Source organism: Hyla sarda, chromosome 2 (genome assembly GCF_029499605.1).
Source record: "Hyla sarda isolate aHylSar1 chromosome 2, aHylSar1.hap1, whole genome shotgun sequence".
In the NCBI taxonomy this organism is placed as follows: domain Eukaryota; kingdom Metazoa; phylum Chordata; class Amphibia; order Anura; family Hylidae; genus Hyla; species Hyla sarda.
The window spans coordinates 47,560,459-47,583,619 of NC_079190.1; the positions used below are offsets into that span (position 1 = coordinate 47,560,459).

Genomic DNA, 23,161 nt, shown 5'->3' on the forward strand with positions numbered 1-23,161 from the left:
CCAGCCACAGTTTGTATGTGCAGCAGATCAGGTTATACTGTGCTACAGTACAAATGTTTGCAGAATAGTATAACCTGTAAAAAGTGAAAAATAAAATCATGAAAGGTTGTTTAATACATGTATGAGGTGTAGAAAAAAAAAAATGCCCCTTTCCCAATAAAACCCTGTATTGTCATCAAAAAAGATCAAAAACACAAATCATATACATAATTGGTATTGCCACGTCTATAATGACGTGTACTAAAAAACTATAATGTAATTTATCCCGCACGGTGAACATAAAAAATAAAAAGAAATTCGCAAATTTTGGTACGAATAGCGGAATAAAAAAAGATCAAAAGGTAGCACGTAACGCAAAAATTATACCAATAAAAAGTAAAGCTCATCCTGCAAAAAATGTCGTTGGATGAAAAATAAAGTTACGGCTGTTGGAAAATGAATGGCAGAAAAATTATTTTGCTCAGAAAAGGAAAAAGAACATAGAAAGCCATATAAAATGGGTATCTCCATAATCGTACTGACCCACAGAATAAATATAACATCCCTTTTACTGCACAGTGTACACCATAAAAAAAAAAAAAAAAACGCCAGAAATTTTTCAGTTTTTCACAATATTTTTGTTAAGTTTCCACAAAAAATGCTGCATATGTCAACAAAAACGCACCAGTTATATAAAGTACAATATGTTACAAAAAAAACTAATCTCAGAATCCCTCAGGTCAGAAAAAGCATTCTAAATGTATTACCATTTAAAGAGACACATGTCAATAAAAAAAAAAAATAAGAGCCTTGGTCATTAACCCCTTCCCTCTGGCGATTTTTCATTTTTGCACTTTTGTTTTTTCCTCCTCACCTTCTAAAAATCATTACACTTTCAATTTTCCACCAAAAAATCCATATGAGGGCTTGCTTAATGCGCCAACAATTTTACTTTGTAATACCATTAATAATTTCACCACAAAATCTACGGCGAAACCACAAAAAAATTATTTGTGGGCAAAATTGAAAAAAATAAAATAAAGCATTTGTACTTTTTAGCGGCTTCTGTTTCTACACAGTGCAGTTTCCGGTAAAAATTGCACCTTATATTTATTCTGTAGGTCCATACGGTCGCAAGGATACCCAATTTATATAGGTTTGATTTTATTTTACTACTAAAAAAAAAATAACTACATGCACCAAAATTTATAAGTTGAAAAATGTAATCTTCTGACCCCTATAACTTTTTTATTTTTCCGAATAAGGGGCGCTATGAGAGCTCATTTTTTGCGACGTGATCGGAAGTATTTATCGGTTCCATTTTTGTTTTGATTGGTCTTTTTGATCACTTTTTATAAATTTTATTATGGTATAAAAAGTGACCAGAAATTCATTTTGGACTTTGGATTTTTTTTTACGTGTACGCCACTGACCGTGCGGTTTAATTAACAATATATATTTATAGTTCGGACGTTTACGCATGCGGCAATAACACATGTTTATTTTTATTTAAATAGTTTGTTTTTTTAAATGGGAAAAGGGGTTGATTCAAGCTTTTGTTAGGGAAGGGGTTAAATCACATTCATTAACTTCTTTCTTTCTTCTTTTTTTTTTTACACTTTTTTTTGTTCCTCAAAAGAAATGGGAGCATTGAGGACTTCCCCGTCAGCAGCAGTAAGGGACAGGAGAGTAAGAGAACAAAGATAGGAAGATAAACGGGGGGAGAAATGGCGCGGTTGGTCCGGAGCAGAGTGCAGACGAGTAAAGAACGTGTTGAAAGCTTCATAAGTACGACAGGGGTGAGATGTGCGAGAACCAGGATGCACCTGAACGGTATCAACATAATTCAAGTGCTGACGTTGTTTCAGCATACGCACCAGCAGCTTATCAGGTTTGTTATCAAAATCATAATATGTGGCTTTAGTCCACTGCAGAGCCTTTTCGACTCTATGAGATGGCACTGCGTTAAGCTGCAACCTGGTCTCCTTAATGGCTCTAAGAAGGTAAAGAGAAGGATTCCTCTGGTGGGCTGTGGTAAGTACCGCTAGCTTATGTTCTAATGTAGCTTGGTGACGATCACGTTCATGTCGCAAGCCGGAGGCGAGTAAGATGACTCTCCCCCTGATATAGGTCTTGTGGGCAGATCAAACCCAAATCGGATCCGAGTCCAAGGTACAATTGGTAGCAAAATATGAGTTTAGGTAAGCAGATATAGACTGCTTGGCAAATGGATTAGCGAGCAAGGACTTGTTGAGTCTCCATTTAAAAGGGGATACTGGTCCACCCACAAAGTCCAGCTCAGCAAACACTATATCGTGATATGACCAAGCGGAGGGGATATGACGTGCGTAAAGCAAGCTGGGGAGATAAGGAGTGTTCATAAGCAACCAATCAATACAGTTATAATGACTCTGCGAAGGAGAAAAATAAGAGTAACCCAGTGAGGAACCATTATGTTCCCTCTACAGATCAGCAAGTTGTAAAGAATGAAAAGAAGAACATAACCTTTTCTGTAGAGACTTCGACCTCAGAAGAGGAGATGGGGAAGATAGAAGATAGAAGAAGTGTCCCATTAAACACAAAATTGAAATCCCCCGCCCCCTTAAAAGAATATCATACGAATAAAAAGACACATGGGAGCAGAGGGAGAAAAGAAGGGAATGGGGTTAGTAGTTGGGGAATAAGAGTTAACTTAACAAACTTGCTTACAATATAGAGTACCCAATAGAATAATGTAACGGCCCTCAGTATCAGTATATGTACGGTGTATATCAACAGGAAAATTATTATGAAAACAAATAAATAAATACACCCCGGCATTTAGACGTAAAGGATGACATGTGTACCCTAGAGTAGTGCGGGTGAAGGAATTTAGGACTAGAAGAGGGTGTAAAATGAGATTCCTGGACACATATTACATCAGGACGCTGCTTCACATAATCACGAAACGTCTTCCTTCACTTGGAAGGGGAATTGACCCCCTAACATTATGGGACAATAGCTTACAGATAAATACTGCCACTAGTCATGCTATGTACCATCTAGCTCCATATCAATATAACACATAAACAGAAGCCCACAAAAACAAACATAACCAACAAAACAAACAAAAGGTACACAGGAAAGCCATATCACATATTATCATGAACCGGCATACTTCCAACCTCATCGAGAGGAGTGAGGGCACAACAGTCCGGTCACACTCAGCTTTGACCAAGCGAGGTGGGTCATGGATGAGATGCAGTCCAGGAGAGGAAGTGCAAAATCAGGGGTTCTTGGGGGGTCCCAATTGTCACTGCGATCTGCATTGTGGTGAAGGGAGACGATTCCAGGTGTGGGTTGGGCGAGGAGCCCTTGGAGGCAGCGCTGCTGGAGGTTGAAGCAGACCAGGCTATGTTTTCCTTCGGGAGCGCTTCCTGAGCCTCGGTAAGAGATTTCACTTGGTACGTGCGTCAATTAACTTGATAGATCAGGGAAAACTGGAAGCCACATTTATATTTAATATTGTCCCGAGCCAGTGCCAGAGTATCAGTATATGTATGGTGTATATCAACAGGAAAATTATTATGAAAACATGACTGTGATAAACTCTGGGAAAGACGCTTATTCCTCTTCCTGGCGGATATGGACATATCCAGGTATCGATAGGGTAAGACCCACAGCAAAAGGAGCCTGTAAGGTGCTGAAGGAAGCTAGTTAAAGCAAGATCGGCGCGGAGCCCACATCACGAGCGTCCTGCCTCGCGAGCCGTGAGCATGCGCCTCCCAAGGAGAATATCTTTTTAGGCATGCTCTGTGATGGGTCCAGGGATAGAGAGACAGAGCTCTAAGCATTAGCGATTGTGTTATCTATACACTGGTGTCACCTTTCACTCCTGTCTGTGATGGTAAGGAGGAGATTTCTAGGAAGTGATCTTTACAAACCAGGAAGTCTCAGCTTAACATAAGGCTGCGGGTCTATTCACACTTCTGAATTTCAGCTTGTGGAATTCCGCAAGTGGAAATTCTGAAGTGTGAATGGGAGTGCAGAATCCCATAGAAGTCAATGGGCTTTAATTTAAGGTGGAATTCCGCAAGCGGAAATTCTGTCATGCAAATAGATCCTTAGTGGCCAGACTAAAATCTGCAAGATTTAAGGATTATTTTATATTATAAATAGCAAAATGGAAATTGAAAAAGAAAACATTTTCTGAGAACACATTCCATTCAATAAAAATTGGGATGCTTAGCATTTATACGCAACATACCGGAGGTCTCCGCCCATGACTAGTCTTGAGAGCCTGTTGAAACGCGACATCATTGTCTAAATCCTTAGAAGACAGAAAGAAACAGAAATAAATTACTTTTCCTATAGAGAAGAAAGACACTGGAATAGGTTGTAGGGCGATATTTTTTGGTGCATAATTCTAGCTTATTAAAAATATACACTGTTTGGGTAAATGTTTACTCATAATGGACATAAAGGAACACCAACACAGAAATTACACAAAAAAATTTTAATAAAAAATATCCTAGCACTTCTTCCTTTGGTCTTTTTTTTTTCCAGGAGATCACAGGGGCTCCAGCAGTTGAAAATCTTTATAGGGCAGCAGTGGATGCAAACACAGTGTGTAATCAGACCAAACCTGTAACCATTTGCATATCTGCCTGAGACATAACTAAATGCTGGGTTTTGCAGCAATCTTAAAAAAATTTCTGAGTGCATTCATTTTTGTCACTGAGTGTACAGTGGTCCCTCAATACTAATTGTATAGTTACAATATTAATTGGTTCCAGGACGACTATTTTATGTTGAAACCATTGTATGTTGAGACCAGAACTCTATGGAAACCTGGTAATTGGTTCTGAAGCCACAAAAATGTCATCCAAAAATAGGAAAAAGTGAGGATTAAAGAAAAATAAGTAGATAACTAATACAGATAAAAGATAAAAGTAATAAAGATGTAATCACTGCCTATGTAGAGGACAGGAGCTTCTTTAGGGTCCTGTACAGTACACACAATGTCCTAAAAAAGTAACATGGAGCCGCCCTTACTTGGTGTCCAAAGGAGCAGGTAACCCTGGTACAGGTAAAGAGTACAGAACATGTAATACCTCCCTGTACTGTAGGGGGCGCTACCAGACAGGAATTCAGTGCATACACTTAGTAAGGCTGGGTTCACACCACATTTTTTTCAATACAGTTCCCGTATACATTTTCAATTTGAATGGAACCGTATTGAATACCGCATGCATTGACTCTCCATTGAAAACTGTATGCCAAACGATGCATCAGGTTGTGTCTGTTTTGCATCCTGTACGGTTTTGGAATTTTTTTTCCCGTACCCAAAACCGTAGCCTACTACGGTTTTTGGCCCAGGTGAAAAACTGTATTGAAATGTATAAGTTTTTTTTAAACATGGGAGTCAATGGGAACTGTACAGAACCGTATGTGCGTACGGTTCCATCCGGTTTTCACCATACAGTTTTTGACTCAGCATAGTTTTTTTCTTAGAATTTCAATCAAACAAGTGAAACTTTATTCATAATGGAATGAAAAGTAAAAAACGCATATGTTTTTTTCTTTAAAAAAATAAAAACGGATGCAACCGCACTTCATTTTTCAAACTGTATACGGATTAAACTTTGTACACATGTTTTGATACAGTTTAGTCCGGTTTTGAGGAATCCATTTTTTATCCAAAACCTGATACGGGAACTGTATTGCAAAAATTTGGTGTGAACCCAGCCTAATACAGGTGTTTTACCAGTGAATGCCCATTCTGATTGGTCGGTTCTTCCAGCCATAAACACGTTTCACAGATCTGGACTGTCTGTAGCATTGTATGGTGAGTCTGGTTCCAAGTTACAATAGTCCAGAAAAGACCATTGTATGTTGATACTATTGTAAGTTGAGGGATCACTGTATATCCAGACATATATCCTGATATGCCAAAACTACAGCATATGGGTACAGAATGGTATTTGTACAAAGCAATAGGGAAACCAGGAAAGGAATAATGCAACAAAATCCTGATGGACTGTACATAGAGTCTGACCTCAGTGTCATAAGTGGGATTGTAATCATTGTAACCAGAATATAAGTCGTCTTCATCCCCCTCAGGAACCAGATGAACATGTCGCATTGTGCGTGCACCAAATGGTATACCGGAAGCTGGAAAACGCTATGGAAATATCAAGAAAAGAAAGGGAAAACGCATGTTAGCAAAGAAGAAATAAACGTCTGTCACCTATGACTGCTAAAATTACAGGGTCGGCTGCCGATTCAGAGCTGAAGCCACATCACTGTTTTTCCCTAAAATATGGCGCTCGTGGCCACCTGGCTGGGCAGGGAAAAAAAACAGTGAAAGACGTAGCAATGGATCAGTGATGTGAATCCTATATTTTTAAAGGGGTACTCCCCTGGAAAACATTTTTTATTTAAAGGGGTTATCCATGAAAAAACTTATATATATATATATATCTCAACTGGCTCCAGAAAGTTAAACAGATTTGTAAATTATAAAAATAGGATATTAGTCCTCAGCTCAATATCAAAAAAGATTAATGGGGGATGTCTGGTATCAATAATAGAGAAGAAACACAATTGGTATATAAATGATATTTAATAGATATTAAATAATGCGTTCCCGCAGGGCCCTACGGTGGCGCACAATTGGTTGAAAAGTAATAAATATAAAAAATGCAACAAGTTATTACACTACAGAGCGAATGATACTCCTAATAACAAATGTATCTATTATGGCTAACAGCCGTATAATGATACACTGGGTGATGATGTGACATACAATGTTACTCTGATCAGTTAGTTAACCTCGCTCATTTTTTGTGGTTGAGCTACACATATCTGCATTTCCCAGATTTGTAAATTACTTCTATTAAAAAATCTTAATCATTTCAGTACTTATGAGCTTCTGAAGTTAAGGTTGTTCTTTTCTGTCTAAGTGCTCTCTGATGAAACACGTCTCGGGAAACACCCAGTTTAGAAGAGGTTTGCTGTGGGGATTTGCTGGGTGTTTGGGTGTTTCCCAAGACAAGTGTCATCAGAGAGCACTTAGACAGAAAAGAACAACCTTAACTTCAGAAGCTCATAAGTACTGAAAGGATTAAGATTTTTTTAATAGAAGTAATTTACAAATCTGTTTAACTTTCTGGAGCCAGTTGAAATAAAAAAAAAAAAAGGTTTTCCTGGAATACCCCTTTAAATCAACTGGTGCCAGAAAGTTAAACAGATTTGTAAATTACTTCTACTAAAAAATCTTAATCCTTCCAGTACTTATTAGCTGCTGAATACTACAGAGGAAATGATTTTCTTTTTGGAACACAGTGCTCTCTGCTGACATCTCTGTCCATTTTAGGAACTGTCCAGAGCAGCATATGTTTGTTATGGGGATTTTCACCTACTCTGGACAGTTCTTAAAATGGACAGAGATGTCAGCAGAGAGCACCGTGTTCCAAAAAGAAAATAATTTCCTCTGTAGTATTCAGCAGCTAATAAGTACTGGAAGGATTAAGATTTTTTAATAGAAGTCATTTACAAGTCTGCTTAACTTTCTGGCACCGGTTGATTTAAAAAAAAAAAAAAAAAAACCTTTTCCACTGGAGTACCCCTTTAAGGATCATGGAGGACCCAGAGGTCTGATTGTCACAGATCAGAAAGTAATAGCATATACTAACTGTATGAGATGGGAATACCCCAATAAGGCTTAACATGCACCAGTGTTACCCAGCTGGGGTGCCTCCAGCTGTTGCAAAACTAAAACTCCTAGCATGCCCGGGCAGCCTTCGGCTGTCCGGGCATGCTTGGAGTTGTAGTTTTGCAACAGCTAGAGGCACCCCAGTTGGGAAACACTGGCACACACACACACAGTATGATTTTGATGCATTTTTTTTTAGCTGATGTCAGCAGCTTATCTAACATAAATGGATAGACATGAGTGTGTCAATGGAGTTACACTAAAAACAGCGACCACAGTGTTTAGTCATCAGATCAGATAAACACAGGATCACAATGGACTGCCCATTTTTTCAGCATCCCGTAGGTGAAACATGGAGAAGGGGTTAAAGAGGATTTTCCATTAAGACAATATGTATTCAACCCATAAGGGAGTGTTTCCCAATCTGGGTGCCTCCAGCTGTTGCCGAACTACAACTCCCAGCATGCCCGGACAGCCAAAGACTGTCCGGGCATGCTGGGAGTTGTAGTTTGGCAACAAATGGAGGCACCCTGGTTGGGAAACACTGCCATAAAGTAATATTGTCACCGTAAAGGTGATAATGACAGGTGCCGTTCATGTCCGCTATCCAATCAGCACCCCCTGCAACAGGATTGCAGGGTGTGGATCAGTAACTATCGCAGCCAGAGGATTTTACTTACTGTATATACTCGAGTATAAACCGACCCGAATATAAGCCGAGGCCATTAATTTCACCCCAAAAACCTGGGAAAAACGTATTGACTCAAGTATAAGCCTAGGGGGGTAAATACATCATCCCCCCCCTCGCCTTGTCATCCATCATTACCCCACCCCCCCCGTCACCATCCCGTCCCCCTCTGACATCATCCCGACCTCCATCATACATATCCCCTCTTTTGTTCTCTACTCACTTCCCCAGTTGTAGCTCTGTTGGTCCTTCCCTAGCAGACATTCATTGTTGCCCATCTAAGCTGCGGGGACCATCCGAATTCCAAGGGGAGAGTTGAGCCGGTCCGGACTGTCCATCTTGACCGGGAGGCCCTCTTCTCCGCTCTGGGCCTGCCCCGTACTACTAGTGACGTTGCATTGATGACGCTGCGGAGGGACGTCCGTACGCAGGGACACCCCTGACGTCATGGACATCTGCTGCGCACGGACGTCCCTGTGCGGCTGCGTCAATAGTCCGGGGCAGGCCAGGAGCGGTGAAGAGGGCCTCCCGGTCAAGATGGATGGCCCAGACTGGCTCACCCTCCCCACTGGAATTTGGACGGTCCCTGCAGCGTAGTTGGGTGCGATGGACGGCCTGGCCCATCCCCCTCGCCACCCCCACCAATATGCCTGCGATTTTTTTCTCTTCACTCTAGTATAAGCCATGGGGGATGTTTTCAGAATGAAAAAATTGTGCTGAAAAACTAGTCTTATACTCGAGTATATACGGTACCTGCCATAGTAGATCTGCTTATACAGCCTGCCTCAGGCAGACTGTACTATCAGAGCACCGATCTAACTGATCAATGCTATGCAGCATCATTAATACTATTGATCAATGTAAGCAATGTATTGATTGATTATAAAATTGGCTTAGAGGGAACTATTTTTTTACATACTGCACTTTACAGTAAAACTGACATTTCCTGATTCTGAGGGTCAGAATACCCATGGTTACATGCTTTTCTATTATTGAACTGCTTTTAAATTTGTATTTTAATTTTATTTTTTTAAATCAAATTTTAGACAAAATAAGTATGCTTAAAATTGTTATATTCTGACCCACTATATTTTTTTTAAAACATTATAGTTTCACAGTTCAAACATTTCCAAACATATTTGTTTCTTTAATTTTAATTTTTTTTTTTTTTTTATGGGCAAAGGGGGGTGATTTATATTTTTAAAGGGGAGTGGGGAAAGGTTTTATATGTTTTTAATAATACTTATTTTACACTTTTTGAAAGGGGTTATCCAGGAAAAAACTTTCTTTTATATATCAACTGGCTCCAGAAAGTTAAACAGATTTGTAAATAACTTCTATTAAAAAATCTTAATCCTTTCAGTACTTCTGAGCTGCTGAAGTTGAGTTGTTCTTTTCTGTCTAAGTGCTCTCTGATGACACGTGTCTCGGGAACTGTCCAGAGTGGAAGCAAATCCCCATAGCAAACCTCTTCTACTCTGTGCAGTTCCCGAGACAAGCAGAGATGTCAGCAGAGGGCACTGTTATCAGACAGAAAATAACAACTCAACCTCAGCAGCTGATAATTATTGGAAGGATTAAGTTTTTTTTATAGAAGTTATTTACAAATCTGTTTAACTTTCTGGAGCCAGTTGATATAAAAAAGAAAGTTTTTTCCCTTTAAAAAGTGTAAAATAAGTATTATTAAAAACATATAGAACCTTTCCCCACCTTTGATATATTTTTCCCCCCGGAATACCCCTAGACCCTATATGGGACTATTAATAGCAAGCATTGAATGTAATGTTCAGTACTATGTAATAGCATAGTTCTGATCAGTACAATTTGCGATCTTCCTGTACATCACAGAGATGCGTAGCAGACCTCTGGCCGCCGTTTGCACTCATCGGACCCCCACAATCGCACTTTGGGGGTCAGCTGAGCACACTGACAACTCCATTTTCATATACATGTTGTGATCTGCATTAATCATGGCATCTATAGGGATAATGGCGAACAGCAGCATGATCCCCCATTAGAGATGATTCTCCAGCTGATAGCAGCCAGAACTCGCCTGCTATGAAGCTAGTGCTGCTCCTCCATAGCTGCCTGTAAACATACAGCCCTGTGCGTGAAGTAGCTTGCTGCAGCGCTGTACATTTATAGGTGTATTGCGGTGGAAAACAATTTTTTTTTCAATTCAACTGGTGCCAGAAGGTTAAACAGATTTGTAAAATTTACTTCTATAAAAAAAAATCTTAATCTTTCCAGTAATTCCAGTAATCTTTCCAGCTTCTGTATGCTCTTTTCTGTCTGACCACAGTGCTCTCTGCTGCCACCTCTGTCCATGTCAGGAACTGTCCAGAGCAGGAGCAATTCCCCATAGCAAACCTCTCCTGCTCCTAATACTTCCTGAGATGGACAGAGGTGTCAGCAGAGAGCACTGTGGTCAGACAGAAAAGAACAACTCAACTTCAGCAGCTGATAAGTACTGGAAGGATTAAGTTTTTTTTTTTTTAAAGAAATAATTTACAAATCTGTCTAACTTTCTTCCACTAATTGAATTAAAATAAAATAATTTCCCATTAGAGTACCTGTTTACAATTTCTAATCATTCCCCCTTTTCCCATCGGTCAAATCTAAGAATGTAAAAAATAAACTGTTTATATATCTGGTATCGCTACAAGCGGAAATGTTTGAACTTTTAAAATATAATGTTATTTATCTTGCAGGTGAACAGCGTAATGGACATTCACACTATGGAATTTCTGCGCCATTTAGTGCAGATTCCACTTGTAGCCTTTCAGTAGGAGGCTTCTGCTCCATGCACTGAAACAGGTTTATTATTTCAGCGGAATTCAGCCAGTATGGCGCTATAGTATAGGATGGCGCCTAATGTCCGTGCAGACATTTACCACTGATTTCAGGGGAAACTGCTGCATGCGGATTCCACAAAAAAATCGGCGCTGACCTTCTGTAGTGTTAACATACTTAAACCAGCAAAAAAAAAAATACTAAACGCCAAAGTTGACGATTTTCAGTTGCGCAATGTATCAGAAAAAAAAAAACAAATTTAGTAAAAAGCGATCAAAAAAATCCTATCTACTACAAAATGTTACCGGAAAAAACTACAAAAAATGAGCTCTCATACAGCCCCAAAGAGAAAACTGGGCCATTTTGAACATATTATTTATTTATTGTATTTTTTAAAGTTTATTTATTTATTTATTTTTTTTGGAACAGTAGCAAAATAATACAAAAGCAATAAAAATTGGTTATAAATGTAATCAAAGGGGTACTCCCGTGGAAAACTTTTTGCTTTTTAAATCAACTGGTGCCAGAAAGTTAAACAGATTTGTAAATTACTTCTATAAAAAAAAATCTTAATCCTTTCAATAATTATCCGCTGCTGAAGTTGAATTGTTCTTTCCTGTCTGGCAACAGTGCTCTCTGCTGACATCTCTGCTTGTCTCGGGAACTGCACTGGATGTCGTAGGGAACGTGGGGAGAAGATGGAGACCGGTACCTGGAGGAGAAGATGCCTGGGGACACCCGATCATCGCTGGAGACAGGCACAGGTAGGGAAACCACGTTGGGGGGGGATGAAAGTGAAAGTAAAGTGATCTTTACTGTGGCAACCACTAGGGAAGGCCAAACTGCAACTCCCAGCATGCCCAGACAGCCAAAGGCTGTCTGGGCATGCTGGGAGTTGAAGTTTTGCAACATCTGGAGGGTCACAGTTTGGAGACCACTGTTACAGTGGTGCCCAAACGGTAGCCCTCCAGATGTTGCCAAACTACAACTCTCAGCATGCCTAGACTGCCCAGGCATGCTGGGAGTTGTAGTTCTGTAACATCTGTCCCTTCAGATTTTGCAATTTTCATGATATTTTTGAAAATTGCTGCTCTACTTTGAAGCCCTCTAATTTTTTCAAAAAGTAAAAATATGTCCATTTTATGATGCCAACATAAAGTGGACATATTGTATTTGTGAAGAAAAATAAAATGTATTTGGAATATCCATTTTCCTTACAAGTAGAGAGCTTCAAAGTTAGAAAAATGCTAAATTTTCATGACATTTGGGGATTTTTCACCAAAAAAGGATGCAAGTAACGCCGAAAATTTACCACTAAAATAAAGTAGAATATGTCACGAAAAAACAATCTCAGAATCACAATATTCGGTAAAAGCGTTTGAGTTATTAATTCGTAAAGTGACGGTGGTCAGAATTGCGAAAAAGGGCTCAGTCCTTAAAGGGGTAGTCCAGTGGTGAAAAACGTATCCCCTATCCTAAGGATAGGGGATAAGTTTGAGATCGCGGGGGGTCCGACCGCTGGGGCCCCCTGCGATCTCTCTGTACGGGGGCCAGGCTCTCCGGCCAGATAGCGGGTGTCGACCTCCGCACGAAGGGGCGGCCGACATGCCCCCTCAATACATCTCTATGGCAGAGCCGGAGATTGCCGAAGGCAGCGCTTCTGCTCTGCCAGAGTTGTATTGAGGGGGCGTGTCGGCCGCCGCTTCGTGCGGAGGTCGACACCCGCTATCTGGCCGGAGAGCCTGGCCCCCGTACAGAGAGATCGCAGGGGGCCCCAGCGGTCGGACCCCCCGCGATCTCAAACTTATCCCCTATCCTTAGGATAGGGGATAAGTTGTTCACCACTGGACTACTCCTTTAACCCCTTAAGGACGCAGGACGTAAATGTACGTCCTGGTGAGGTGGTACTTAACGCACCAGGATGTACATTTACGTCCTGTGCATAACCGCGGGCATCGGAGCGATGCCCGTGTCATGCGCGGCTGATCCCGGCTGCTGATCGCAGCCAGGGACCCGCCGGCAATGGCCGACGCCCGCGATCTCGCGGGCGTCCGCCATTAACCCCTCAGGTGCCGGGATCAATACAGATCCCGGCATCTGCGGCAGTGCGCGATTTGAATGAATGATCGGATCGCCCGCAGTGCTGCTGCAGGGATCCGATCATTCACAACACCGCACGGAGGTCCCCTCTCCTTCCTCCGTCCGGCTCCCGGCGTCTCCTGCTCTGGTCTGTGATCGAGCAGACCAGAGCAGGAGATGAACGATAATACTGATCTGTTCTATGTCCTATACATAGAACAGATCAGTATTAGCAATCATGGTATTGCTATGAATAGTCCCCTATGGGGACTATTTAAGCGTAAAAAAAAATGTAAGAAAATTTAAAAGTAAAAGTAAAAAAAAAAGGGAAAAATCCCCTCCCCCAATAAAAAAGTAAAACATCCGTTTTTTCCTATTTTACCCCCAAAAAGCGTAAAATTTTTTTTATAGACATATTTGGTATCGCCGCGTGCGGAAATGTCCGAACTATTAAAATAAAATGTTAATGATCCCGTAAGGTGAACGGCGTGAACGAAAAAGAAAAAAGTCCAAAATTGCTACTTTTTTAATACATTTTATTTAAAAACAAAAATTATAAAAAATTTATTAAAAGTTTTTACATGCAAATGTGGTATCAAAAAAAAGTACAGATCATGGCGCAAAAAATGAGCCCCCATACCGCCACTTATACGGAAAAATAAAAAAGTTAGAGGTCATCAAAATAAAGGGATTATAAACGTACTAATTTGGTTATAAAGTTTGTGATTTTTTTTAAGCACAACAGTAATAGAAAAGTATATAATAATGGGTATCATTTTAATCGTATTGACCCTAAGAATAAAGAACACACGTCATTTTTACCATAAATTGTACGGCGTGAAAACGAAACCTTCCAAAATTAGCAAAATTGCGTTTTTCGTTTTAATTTCCCCACAAAAATAGTGTTTTTTGGTTGCGACATACATTTTATGATATAATGAGTGATGTCATTACAAAGGACAACTGGTCGCGCAAAAAACAAGCCCTCATACTAGTCTGTGGATGAAAATATAAAAGAGTTATGATTTTTAGAAGGCGAGGAGGAAAAAATTAAAACGTAAAAATTAAATTGTCTGAGTCCTTAAGGCCAAAATGGGCTGAGTCATTAAGGGGTTAAGGTGAAAAAGGGCTTCGTCCTTAAGGGGTTAAACAGACCCACAGAATAAAGAGAACGTGTCAGTTTTACCGTAAAGTGCACTGCGTAAAAACGAAAGCCCTCAGAAATTGCAAAAATTGTGCGTGGGGACGGGGGTTTCAATATCATCCCACAAATGATATTTTTTTTGTTTAGCAGTATATTGTTTATGGTAAAATGAGCGATGTCGTGTTATACCAGTGTTTCCCAACCAGGGCGCCTCCAGCTGTTGCAAAACTACAACTCCCAGCATGCCCGGACAGCCAAAGGCTGTCCGGGCATGATGGGAGTTGTAGTTTTGCAACAGCTGGAGGTACCCTGATTGGGAAACACTGCGTTACACATGTAGAGATGTATACAGAACAAGAGACTATGTCTGTAACACTACAAGAACCAGCAAGGCCTGAGAACTTCCCATGCTGGTATTTGTAGTACCCACACGCCTCCACACCTATAACCCGAGCGGTGCTGCTCTCCCTATTACCTGTAAAAAAAAGTAACGCGGCGTCACAGCCTCCTCAGCACCCGGTACCGCAGTGTTGACACCGAGTATAGCTCCAAGGGAACACTTCCCAGCATGCACCGCACGGCTGGACTCCGATTGGTTAGCGCCGCCTCACGTGATACAGATCTCGGAGACCCTGCTAACGCCGTGGTGGTTGCTAGGAAACCGCGAAGCACAGGTAAAGCGTAAGAGGAGGCGAGGGAATGAACTGGAGCACACGTGACTATATGACGTCAGCGCCAGTGTTTTCCTCACTTGCGGTTCTGCGGCTGTTGCAAAACTACAACTCCCAGCATTCTCTACTAAGAGGCGCTAAGAGGCGCATGATGGGACTTGTAGTTTGGCAATCAAAGGTTGGGAGACTCTGGCTTAGATTAGAGCAGTGTTTCCCAACCAGGGTGCCCCCAGCTGTTGCACAACTACAACTCCCAGCATGCCCAGGCAACTTGCTAATGGGAGTTGTAGTTTACAGGGGTTGTAGAACCATAGATTTGGGGGTAAACTAGTCTATAGGCACATTGTATTACTGAAGGCTGTCCGGGCATGCTGGGAGTTGTAGTGTTGCAACAGCTGGAGGCACACTGGTTAAGAAATACTGGGCTAGAGTCCCAATAGTGATTTTTTATGTGTATTCTGCACCTATACACACTAGTAATAACACCCTCGTTAGGCAATGATGAGAGTTGTAGTTTTTCAACAGCTGGAGAGCCACAAATTTGGGAACACTGTATTTGGGTAAATTGACACAAGCGGATCCCCAGCGCGTATTACGTCGCGGATCCGCCGCTGAAGGACCGCTGTATGATGCCTTTACAGAGGTGCCTGCTCGGAGCGGCAATAGGCCACTACAGGCAGACACACTGAAGAGATGTGTGAGTCGCTGCGCATGCGCCGTGTACCTGCACGCATCGCGGCTGCTCCCCCTGATCTATGAGCCAGGCCGAGAGCTGCTGCGATGTGCAAGTATATCGCACATCGCAGTGTGTCTGCGAGTAGCGGCGTATTGCGCTCAGAGCAGGCACCTCTGTAAAGGCAGCATACAGCGGTCCTTCAGCGGCGGATCCGCTGTGTAATATGCGTTGCGGCGTAAAGGCAGCATACAGTGATCCCCCGACCTACGATGTCCCCAACATACGATCATTTCAACATATGATGGCCTCTCAGAGGCATCATCAACATATGATGCTTTTGTGTGTCGGGGCCATCGCATAAATGGCTATCCGGCAGCGCAGATTGATTCAGCTGCCACCGGATAGCCATTTACGGTGCCCCGTGTGCTCCGATGATGGTCTCTTACTGGTCCTCGGGGCTCCGGAGCATCCTCTTTGGGATCCCCTGCATCGTCGGTGCTCTCCATCGTCGTCATCACGTCGCTGCGCACTCCGTCTGGTCATCCAATCGGAGCGGCGCGCGTAACGATGTAATGGCGTCGACGGAGAGCAAAGATGCTGGGGAAGCAGAGGCCTTGCCGGAGGGTCGGGGACACCCTGGGGACGCGGCGACACCGATGGAGGGTAACATCCAGGGCAGCGGTGACGGTGCATAGTGGCGCGGACAGGTGGGTACAACTTCCTCTACCAGTGGTCTACAACCTGTGGACCTCCAGATGTTGCAAAACTATGACTCCCAGCATGCCCGGACAGCCGTTGTCTGTCCGGGCATGCTGGGTGTTGTAGTTTTGCAACATCTGGAGGTCCGGAGGTTGTAGACCACTGTCCTATACTTTACATTGCACGGATCCCTCAACATACGATGGTTTCAACAAACGATGGTCCATTTGGAACGGATTACCATCGCATGTTGAGGGACCACTGTACAGTGGTCCTTTAGCGGCGGATCCGCAGTGTAATATGCGTTGCGGCGTAAAGGCAGTATACAGCGGTCCTTCAGCAGCGGATCCGCAGAGTAATACGCGCTGGGGATCTGCTTGTGTGAACGTACCCTTAGGGTACACGTTCACACGCGCGGATTTTTTAGCGGGTTTTCCGCTGCGTATTGGAAAGTGGGCGGGCTCTTCTCGGCTGTCCGCAGCAGATTTTCCGCGGCGGAATTTACGCTGCAGAAAATCCGCCACAGTCCCTACTGACTTCAATGGGGCTTGCGGCGGTTTTTCTGCAGTGTACATTCCGCCGCGGAAAATCTGCTGCGGACAGCCGAGAAGAGCCCGCCCACTTTCCAATATGCAGCGGAAAACCCACTAAAAAATCTGCGCATGTGAACGTACCCTTAGGATGTATCCGTTAGATAGGGATCATGGGGTGAAGGAAGCCTTTACACTTCCTCTCCCCCATCCTATTAAAGTAGACCCCATCTTTAAATAACTAACAGAACAATATACACTAAATAGCCTAAAATAAAGCACCAAGGAGGAGTTGTTGGCATACAAGATGAGATACGGTTGGATACCTGGAGGCATGCAGGTATCTCATGGTGTCCTCCTACCGGAAAATACCAGCTGGAAGCCATGAGAGGCAATACATGTGGCACAGGAGGTCCTGCACATATCTCTGAGCGGTTAGTGCCCCTCATATCACTACTAGGGGTGACCGGCTGTCATTTGTGATGGCTCTCCAGACTGCAGGGGGCAGTGTGTGTGTCTTTGCAGCAAAGACAGGATAAAGGTAGGTTCCCACCTGGCGTATTTTGCTGCTGCGTATTTTCCTACCCGTTGACTTCAATGGGAAATAAAATACGCAGCAGCAAATACGCAGCAAAATATGCCAGGTGGGAACGTACCCTTAAAGCGCTTCATATGGGGCTTTCATACTCCAACCCGACAGTCATCGGATCCCAAACAGTACCTGAATTATTCCCTATAGACAATGGAGTCCGGGATTCTTCTTCCTGATATCACAGTGAATGAAGGAGACAGCGGCTGGCAGAAAATTGGCACCATGACACCAAATTTCCATCTGCTAAGCATCTGGAAATGGTTTGGGCAGAGAAAGGGGTGTGTAATGAAGGTACCACATGTGTCTGGATCAGTGTTTCCCAACAAGGGTGCCCCCCCCAGCTGTTGCAAAACTACAACCCCCAGCATGCCCGGACAGCCAAAGGCTGTCCGGGCATGCTGGGGGTTGTAGTTTTGCAACAGCTGGAGGCACACTGCTTTGGGAACCCTGGCCTGGATTGTGGACAAGGAAGCTGTGGGAGTTTTGGTGCTTGGTCACATTGCCCCACAGCCAATCACTGGCCGCTGCAGTGCTCCGTGATGTTCCACCAAAACCGGATTACAGAAAAAACTAAATGGAAAACTGTTCAATTCATCAACATACAGTGACCCCCCCGACATACGATGGCCCCAACATATGATCAAATCGACATACGATGGCCTCTCAGACATACAATGCTTTTATATGACGGGGCCATCGCATTAACTGCTATCAGACAGCACAAAATGCTTAAGCTGCTGTCGGATGGCAGTTTAAGCATCCCGGACAGGTTCACTTACCTATCCCCGCTGCTCCGGGTCCACTTCGCGATCCTCCGCCGTTTTCTGCATCTTCTACGGGGTCTGGGCTTCGCTTTCCGGCGTCGTTATTACGTCGCTGCACACGCCGTCCCGGCGCCGCAACGCAATACCGTCACCAGAAAGCGAGGCCCAGACCCTGCAGAAGATGCGGAAGAAGCCGGAGGATCCCGAAGAAGACGCCGGAGTAGCGGGACAGCATCGGGAGCCCCTGGGACAGCATCGGGAGCGGTGAGGACGCGGTCCGGAGCAGCGGGGACAGGTGAGTACAGCTTCCTATACTTTACATTGCACGGATCCCTCAACATACGATGGATTCGACAAACGATGGGTCGTTTGGAACGAATTACCATCGTATGTTGAGGGACCACTGTAGTTACTCGGTGAAAATGAAATTAGTTTCCTGAGTAAAGGATTATCATTTTGCCCTACGGCATTGCCCAATGATTTCCAGCTATTTCTAGATTTGAATAAATGTGTGCAAGCTGACTTTGGGGCAACACATCTGTATACAGGATAAACGTGATGCAAATACGTATTTTAAGGGTGATACTGATATGATGGTACTGATTTTGTTAGTACTAGTAGTGTGGGATCTTTTAAAGGAGATGTCCGGTGCAGACTTTTCCTATTCCATCCTGCCCGGGCTGCAAAAAAAGAGAAAAACTTTCACTTACCTTCCTACATTCTCCCGGAGCTCCGCAACAGCCGATAGGTCGGCCGGGCTGTCTACTACCTACTTCCCTTGGCCCGGGATGTCACACGGCGCTTCAGCCTATCACCGGCCGAGGTGGGACATTGCTGCGGCTGTTGATAGCCCGGGTACGTCACACGGCGCTTCAGCCTAAGGGAAGTAGGAAGCAGACAGCTCGGCCAACCGATCAGCTGTTGCGGAGCTCCGGGGGAACGTAGGAAGGTAAGTTAAAGTTTGTTTTCTCTTTTTTTTTTTTTTGCAGCCCGGGCAGGATGGAATCGGAAAAGTCCGCACCGGACATCTCCTTTAAACATGTAGATGTGAAACCAGTTTCTTCTTTCTATCCATCACACCACAGAGGTAACCACCTAGAACATTTTATTCTTTAGCGGCCAATGATTTGTCTCTTTTAAAAAGGTTGACAATTTGACTGCTATGACGCAGGGCCATCAAATAAATTCAGAATAATCATTCTATTGTTATTCGTCCAGCGGATAAGGGGGAGTTGCCATTTTAGATAGGTCTGCTTACATTCAAGAGGCCCATAGAATACTGTCAGATTAGATGTATTATGAGGTATTATTGGAAGATCCGTCATATTATTTTGTTATATACAATTTATCCAAAAGGCTATTGATTTGTCACTTCTTAACAAGAAGGAACAAGATTTTTTGAACATTAAAGGAGTACTCCAGCGCAAAATAACATCTCCTATCCAAAAGGATAGGGGATAAGTTATAGATCTCGGGGGGTCCGAGCGTTGGGGCCCCCCAGGATCTCCTGGACGGGGCCGCAGCAGTCTGCCGGAAGTGAAGTTTCGTCCCCAGCAGAAAGCCGTGGCAGACACTCCCCCTCCATGTATCTTTATGGGATTCATGGAGGGGGCGTGTCCACCGCTGTGTCATGCGGGGATGGAACGCCCCCCTTTCCTGTATATTGCCGCGGCCCCGTACAGAAGATCACGGGGGGGGGGGGGGCCCTAGCGCTCGGACCCCCCGGGATCTATAACTTATCCCCTATCCTTTGGATAGGGGATAAGTTATTTTGCACTATAGATGTCCTTTAAGGATTACTCACTCCCCAAGGCTGTCCTATTATTTCTGGTGTTGGGTCTATTACTAGTAATTTGTCACACTTTATTGATTTATTTTTGCAAGAGTTCGTTTTAAAACACCCCTCACTTAAAGTGTACCCGTTAGATCCAACAAAAAAAAGCTTTATTTTTATATATCACTCAGTACCTAATCCTGACCATGTACATCAAATTTTTATGTGTCTAGCACCTTTATTTTTTTATTACACTTTTAATTTAGCTCACTAGTCTGAATTCCTCTCAAAGGGAGGGGGCGTGGCCTCACTGTGCAGGTCTCCGCCCCCTCCCTCAGTATGCTGTCTGCTCACATCTTCACTAGCATTACCAAAACTACAACTCCAATATATATATATATATTTATATTTATAATGCAGGTGAACAGGAGACCGACGCGGGGTCTCTGACTGCTATACCCACCTCTTTCCCCCTCTTTCAGTGCTGACTTGCGCTCTGGAGGCGGGCCCGCTGGCTGGATTTAAATATTCCTAAGCGCTGGTCAAGTGAGCGCTCGTGCCTACTGAGCACTCACGTGACCAACGCTTATGAATATTTAAATCCAGCCGGCGGACCCGCCTCCAGAACGCAAGTAAGCACTGAAAGAGGGGGGCCTTCGGAGAATCAGGGCTCCAGACTGCAGATGGGTATAGCAGCCCCAGACCCCGCATCGGTCTCCTGTTCACTCACACTATAACAAGGTGTATCGGGTTATAGTGCGGGTGAACGTTTTCCTTTAAAGGGGTTATCCACCATAAGGTGATTTTAGTACGTACCTGGCATGCTTAGGAAGGATCTGCACTTGTCTTGGGGCTAAATGGCTGTGTTGTGCGATTACCATAACAAGGTGACTAGCTTTTTGTGAACTTGTATTTCCTGTTTGACTTATTTTATTTTTTTTACTACAAATTCCACAATTCCATTTTCCTCCTTCTCACACATCAGCCCATTGAAGCAATCAGGGTGCCTACATCTGTTGCATTAGTTGCAGATTGATCCCTCCACCCATTGAAGCAGACCGGCTCCCTGTCATCAGCTGACTAGTGAGTCAGGTCTCAACCGCATTGCAAGCTGGGAAAAAATCTGAGACAACAGTCATTTTGTATGCTGGTAAAAATAAATATTGGGGTGAAAATCACAGAATTGTGAGAAAACCGTCACACACAGGTACAGACACTATATTATGAACTACACTAACTTTACAGCCCCTGTAGCATAGTCAAATAAAAAAAGATCCTGGAATACCCCTTTAATAAATAAAAAAAAAATCAGAAAGTGTGATATTGTGGCAACACTTTGTGATGTGAAAAATAAAAAAAAAGCAGAAAGTGATAGTTTTAAATAGAATTTTATTACAAATTACAATTGTGCTGCTAATGATATTAAAACAAATATTAACTAAATATTGGCCCATAGGCTGTGATGATCCCATTTTGAGGAAAATTATCCCCAAACAGCCTGGCGTGACTTTTAGAAGTTCTATGAACCTTCGCAACCTTTTAGCTCCCAGTAGGTTGAAATCAGTGCCATCTACTTCTAGGTTACCTAATGTGATAGGGATGACAAAATGCAGCAGCATGATCAGTGCGGAGACGTCTTTTATAACTTACACTACAAATGAAAACATTTCTATTAATGGCGCCTTCTGTTGTGATAGTTCATTTGTTGTCTACTTGCTGTCCTGTGAGTGTCATTTACAATAGGTGGGCTGCACTGTTCAGTCAATGCGGTCCCACATAAACAGACACCATGCCAATATTTAAAAAAAAAAACAATTTATGCTGCACAGTGTGTCTCGCGCCACTTTACTACTGTGCACCAGAAAAACTTTGAGTGTCTGAGGTTGTTGGTTCTTGAAATGATTCTGAATGACACTTCTAATAGGTTTCAAAAACTAATTGTGAGTCATACTGGATTTTTTAACTAGGTACGTTATCTCCAAATGGGCTTAAAGGAGTACTCCATTGGAAAACTTTTTTATTTTATTTTTTTCCCAAATCAACTGGTGTCAGAAAGATAAAAAGATTTGTAAATTACTTCTACTTAAAAATCTTAACCCTTCCAGTACTTATCAGCTGCTGTATACTACAAAGGAAGTTCTTTTCTTTTTGAATTTTCTTTCTGTCTGTCCACAGTGCTCTCTGCTGACACCTCTGTCCATTTTGGGAACTGCCCAGAGTAGGAGCAAATCCCCGTAGCAAACCTCTCCTGCTCTGGACAGTTCCTGACATGGACAGAGGTGTCAGCAGAGAGCACTGTGGTCAGACAGAAAGGAAATTCAAAAAGAAATGAACTTCCTGTGGAGCATATAGCAGCTGATAAGTAGTGTAAGGATTAAGATTTTTAAATAGAAGTCATTTCTGGCATCAGTTGATTTTGAAATTTTTTTTTTCCAGTGGAGTACCCCTTTAATGAAACCATAGAAAATACACGCTGAAGGAACCATGTGCAATATAGTTTTTAGTAAATTTTTACATTTTTTTATATTGTATTTTTTATGTGTGGAAATATATGTCTCTCTTTTTATATGTATTTATGGGTAATTGCATTTATATAATTATATATGATGTGTCTTGTGATATATGGTTATATTTAAAAGGGGTACTCCGGCCCCAATACATCTTATCCCCTATCCAAAGGATAGGGGATAAGATGTCTGATCGCGGAGGTCCCACCACTGGGGACACCCACAATCTAGCATACAGCGCCCACCTGTAAGTACTGCCGGAAGCGCTGGAGGTTCTCAGTCTTTTGCCTCCCGACCACGAGGACGGATTATCATGACGTCACGACTCCGCCCCTGTGTGACATCACACCCCGCCCCCTCAATTCAAGTCTATGGGGGGAAGCGTGATGGCCCATAGATGTCTTGGGGCCGGAGTACCCCTTTAATCTGGTATGTAATTCTAGTTGTTTTTGCTTTTACATGCAATCTGTATAAAGGGTTAATAGGTGGTAAATTCCACCAAAGGGTTAATGTCAGCTGCTATATGTTTCCTGTTCCCTTATCCGTATGCCCGATGAAGCGCTAAGGCG

The 23,161-nt window shown here is 42.9% G+C and overlaps 1 protein-coding gene across 1 annotated transcript in view; it reads right to left on the bottom strand.

Moving 5' to 3' along the window:
- Positions 1-15,012, bottom strand: part of IFT88 (intraflagellar transport 88) — an 89,085-nt gene extending 74,073 nt beyond the window's left edge. Inside the window, exons 1-3 of the mRNA XM_056561723.1 lie at positions 14,855-15,012; positions 6,017-6,142; positions 4,226-4,288 (exon numbers count right to left, since the gene is read on the bottom strand). Coding sequence (XP_056417698.1) covers positions 4,226-4,288; positions 6,017-6,103 — 150 coding nt within the window. The 5' untranslated portion in view covers positions 6,104-6,142; positions 14,855-15,012. The remainder of the gene's footprint in view (positions 1-4,225; positions 4,289-6,016; positions 6,143-14,854) is intronic.
- Positions 15,013-23,161: the final 8,149 nt, after the last annotated feature.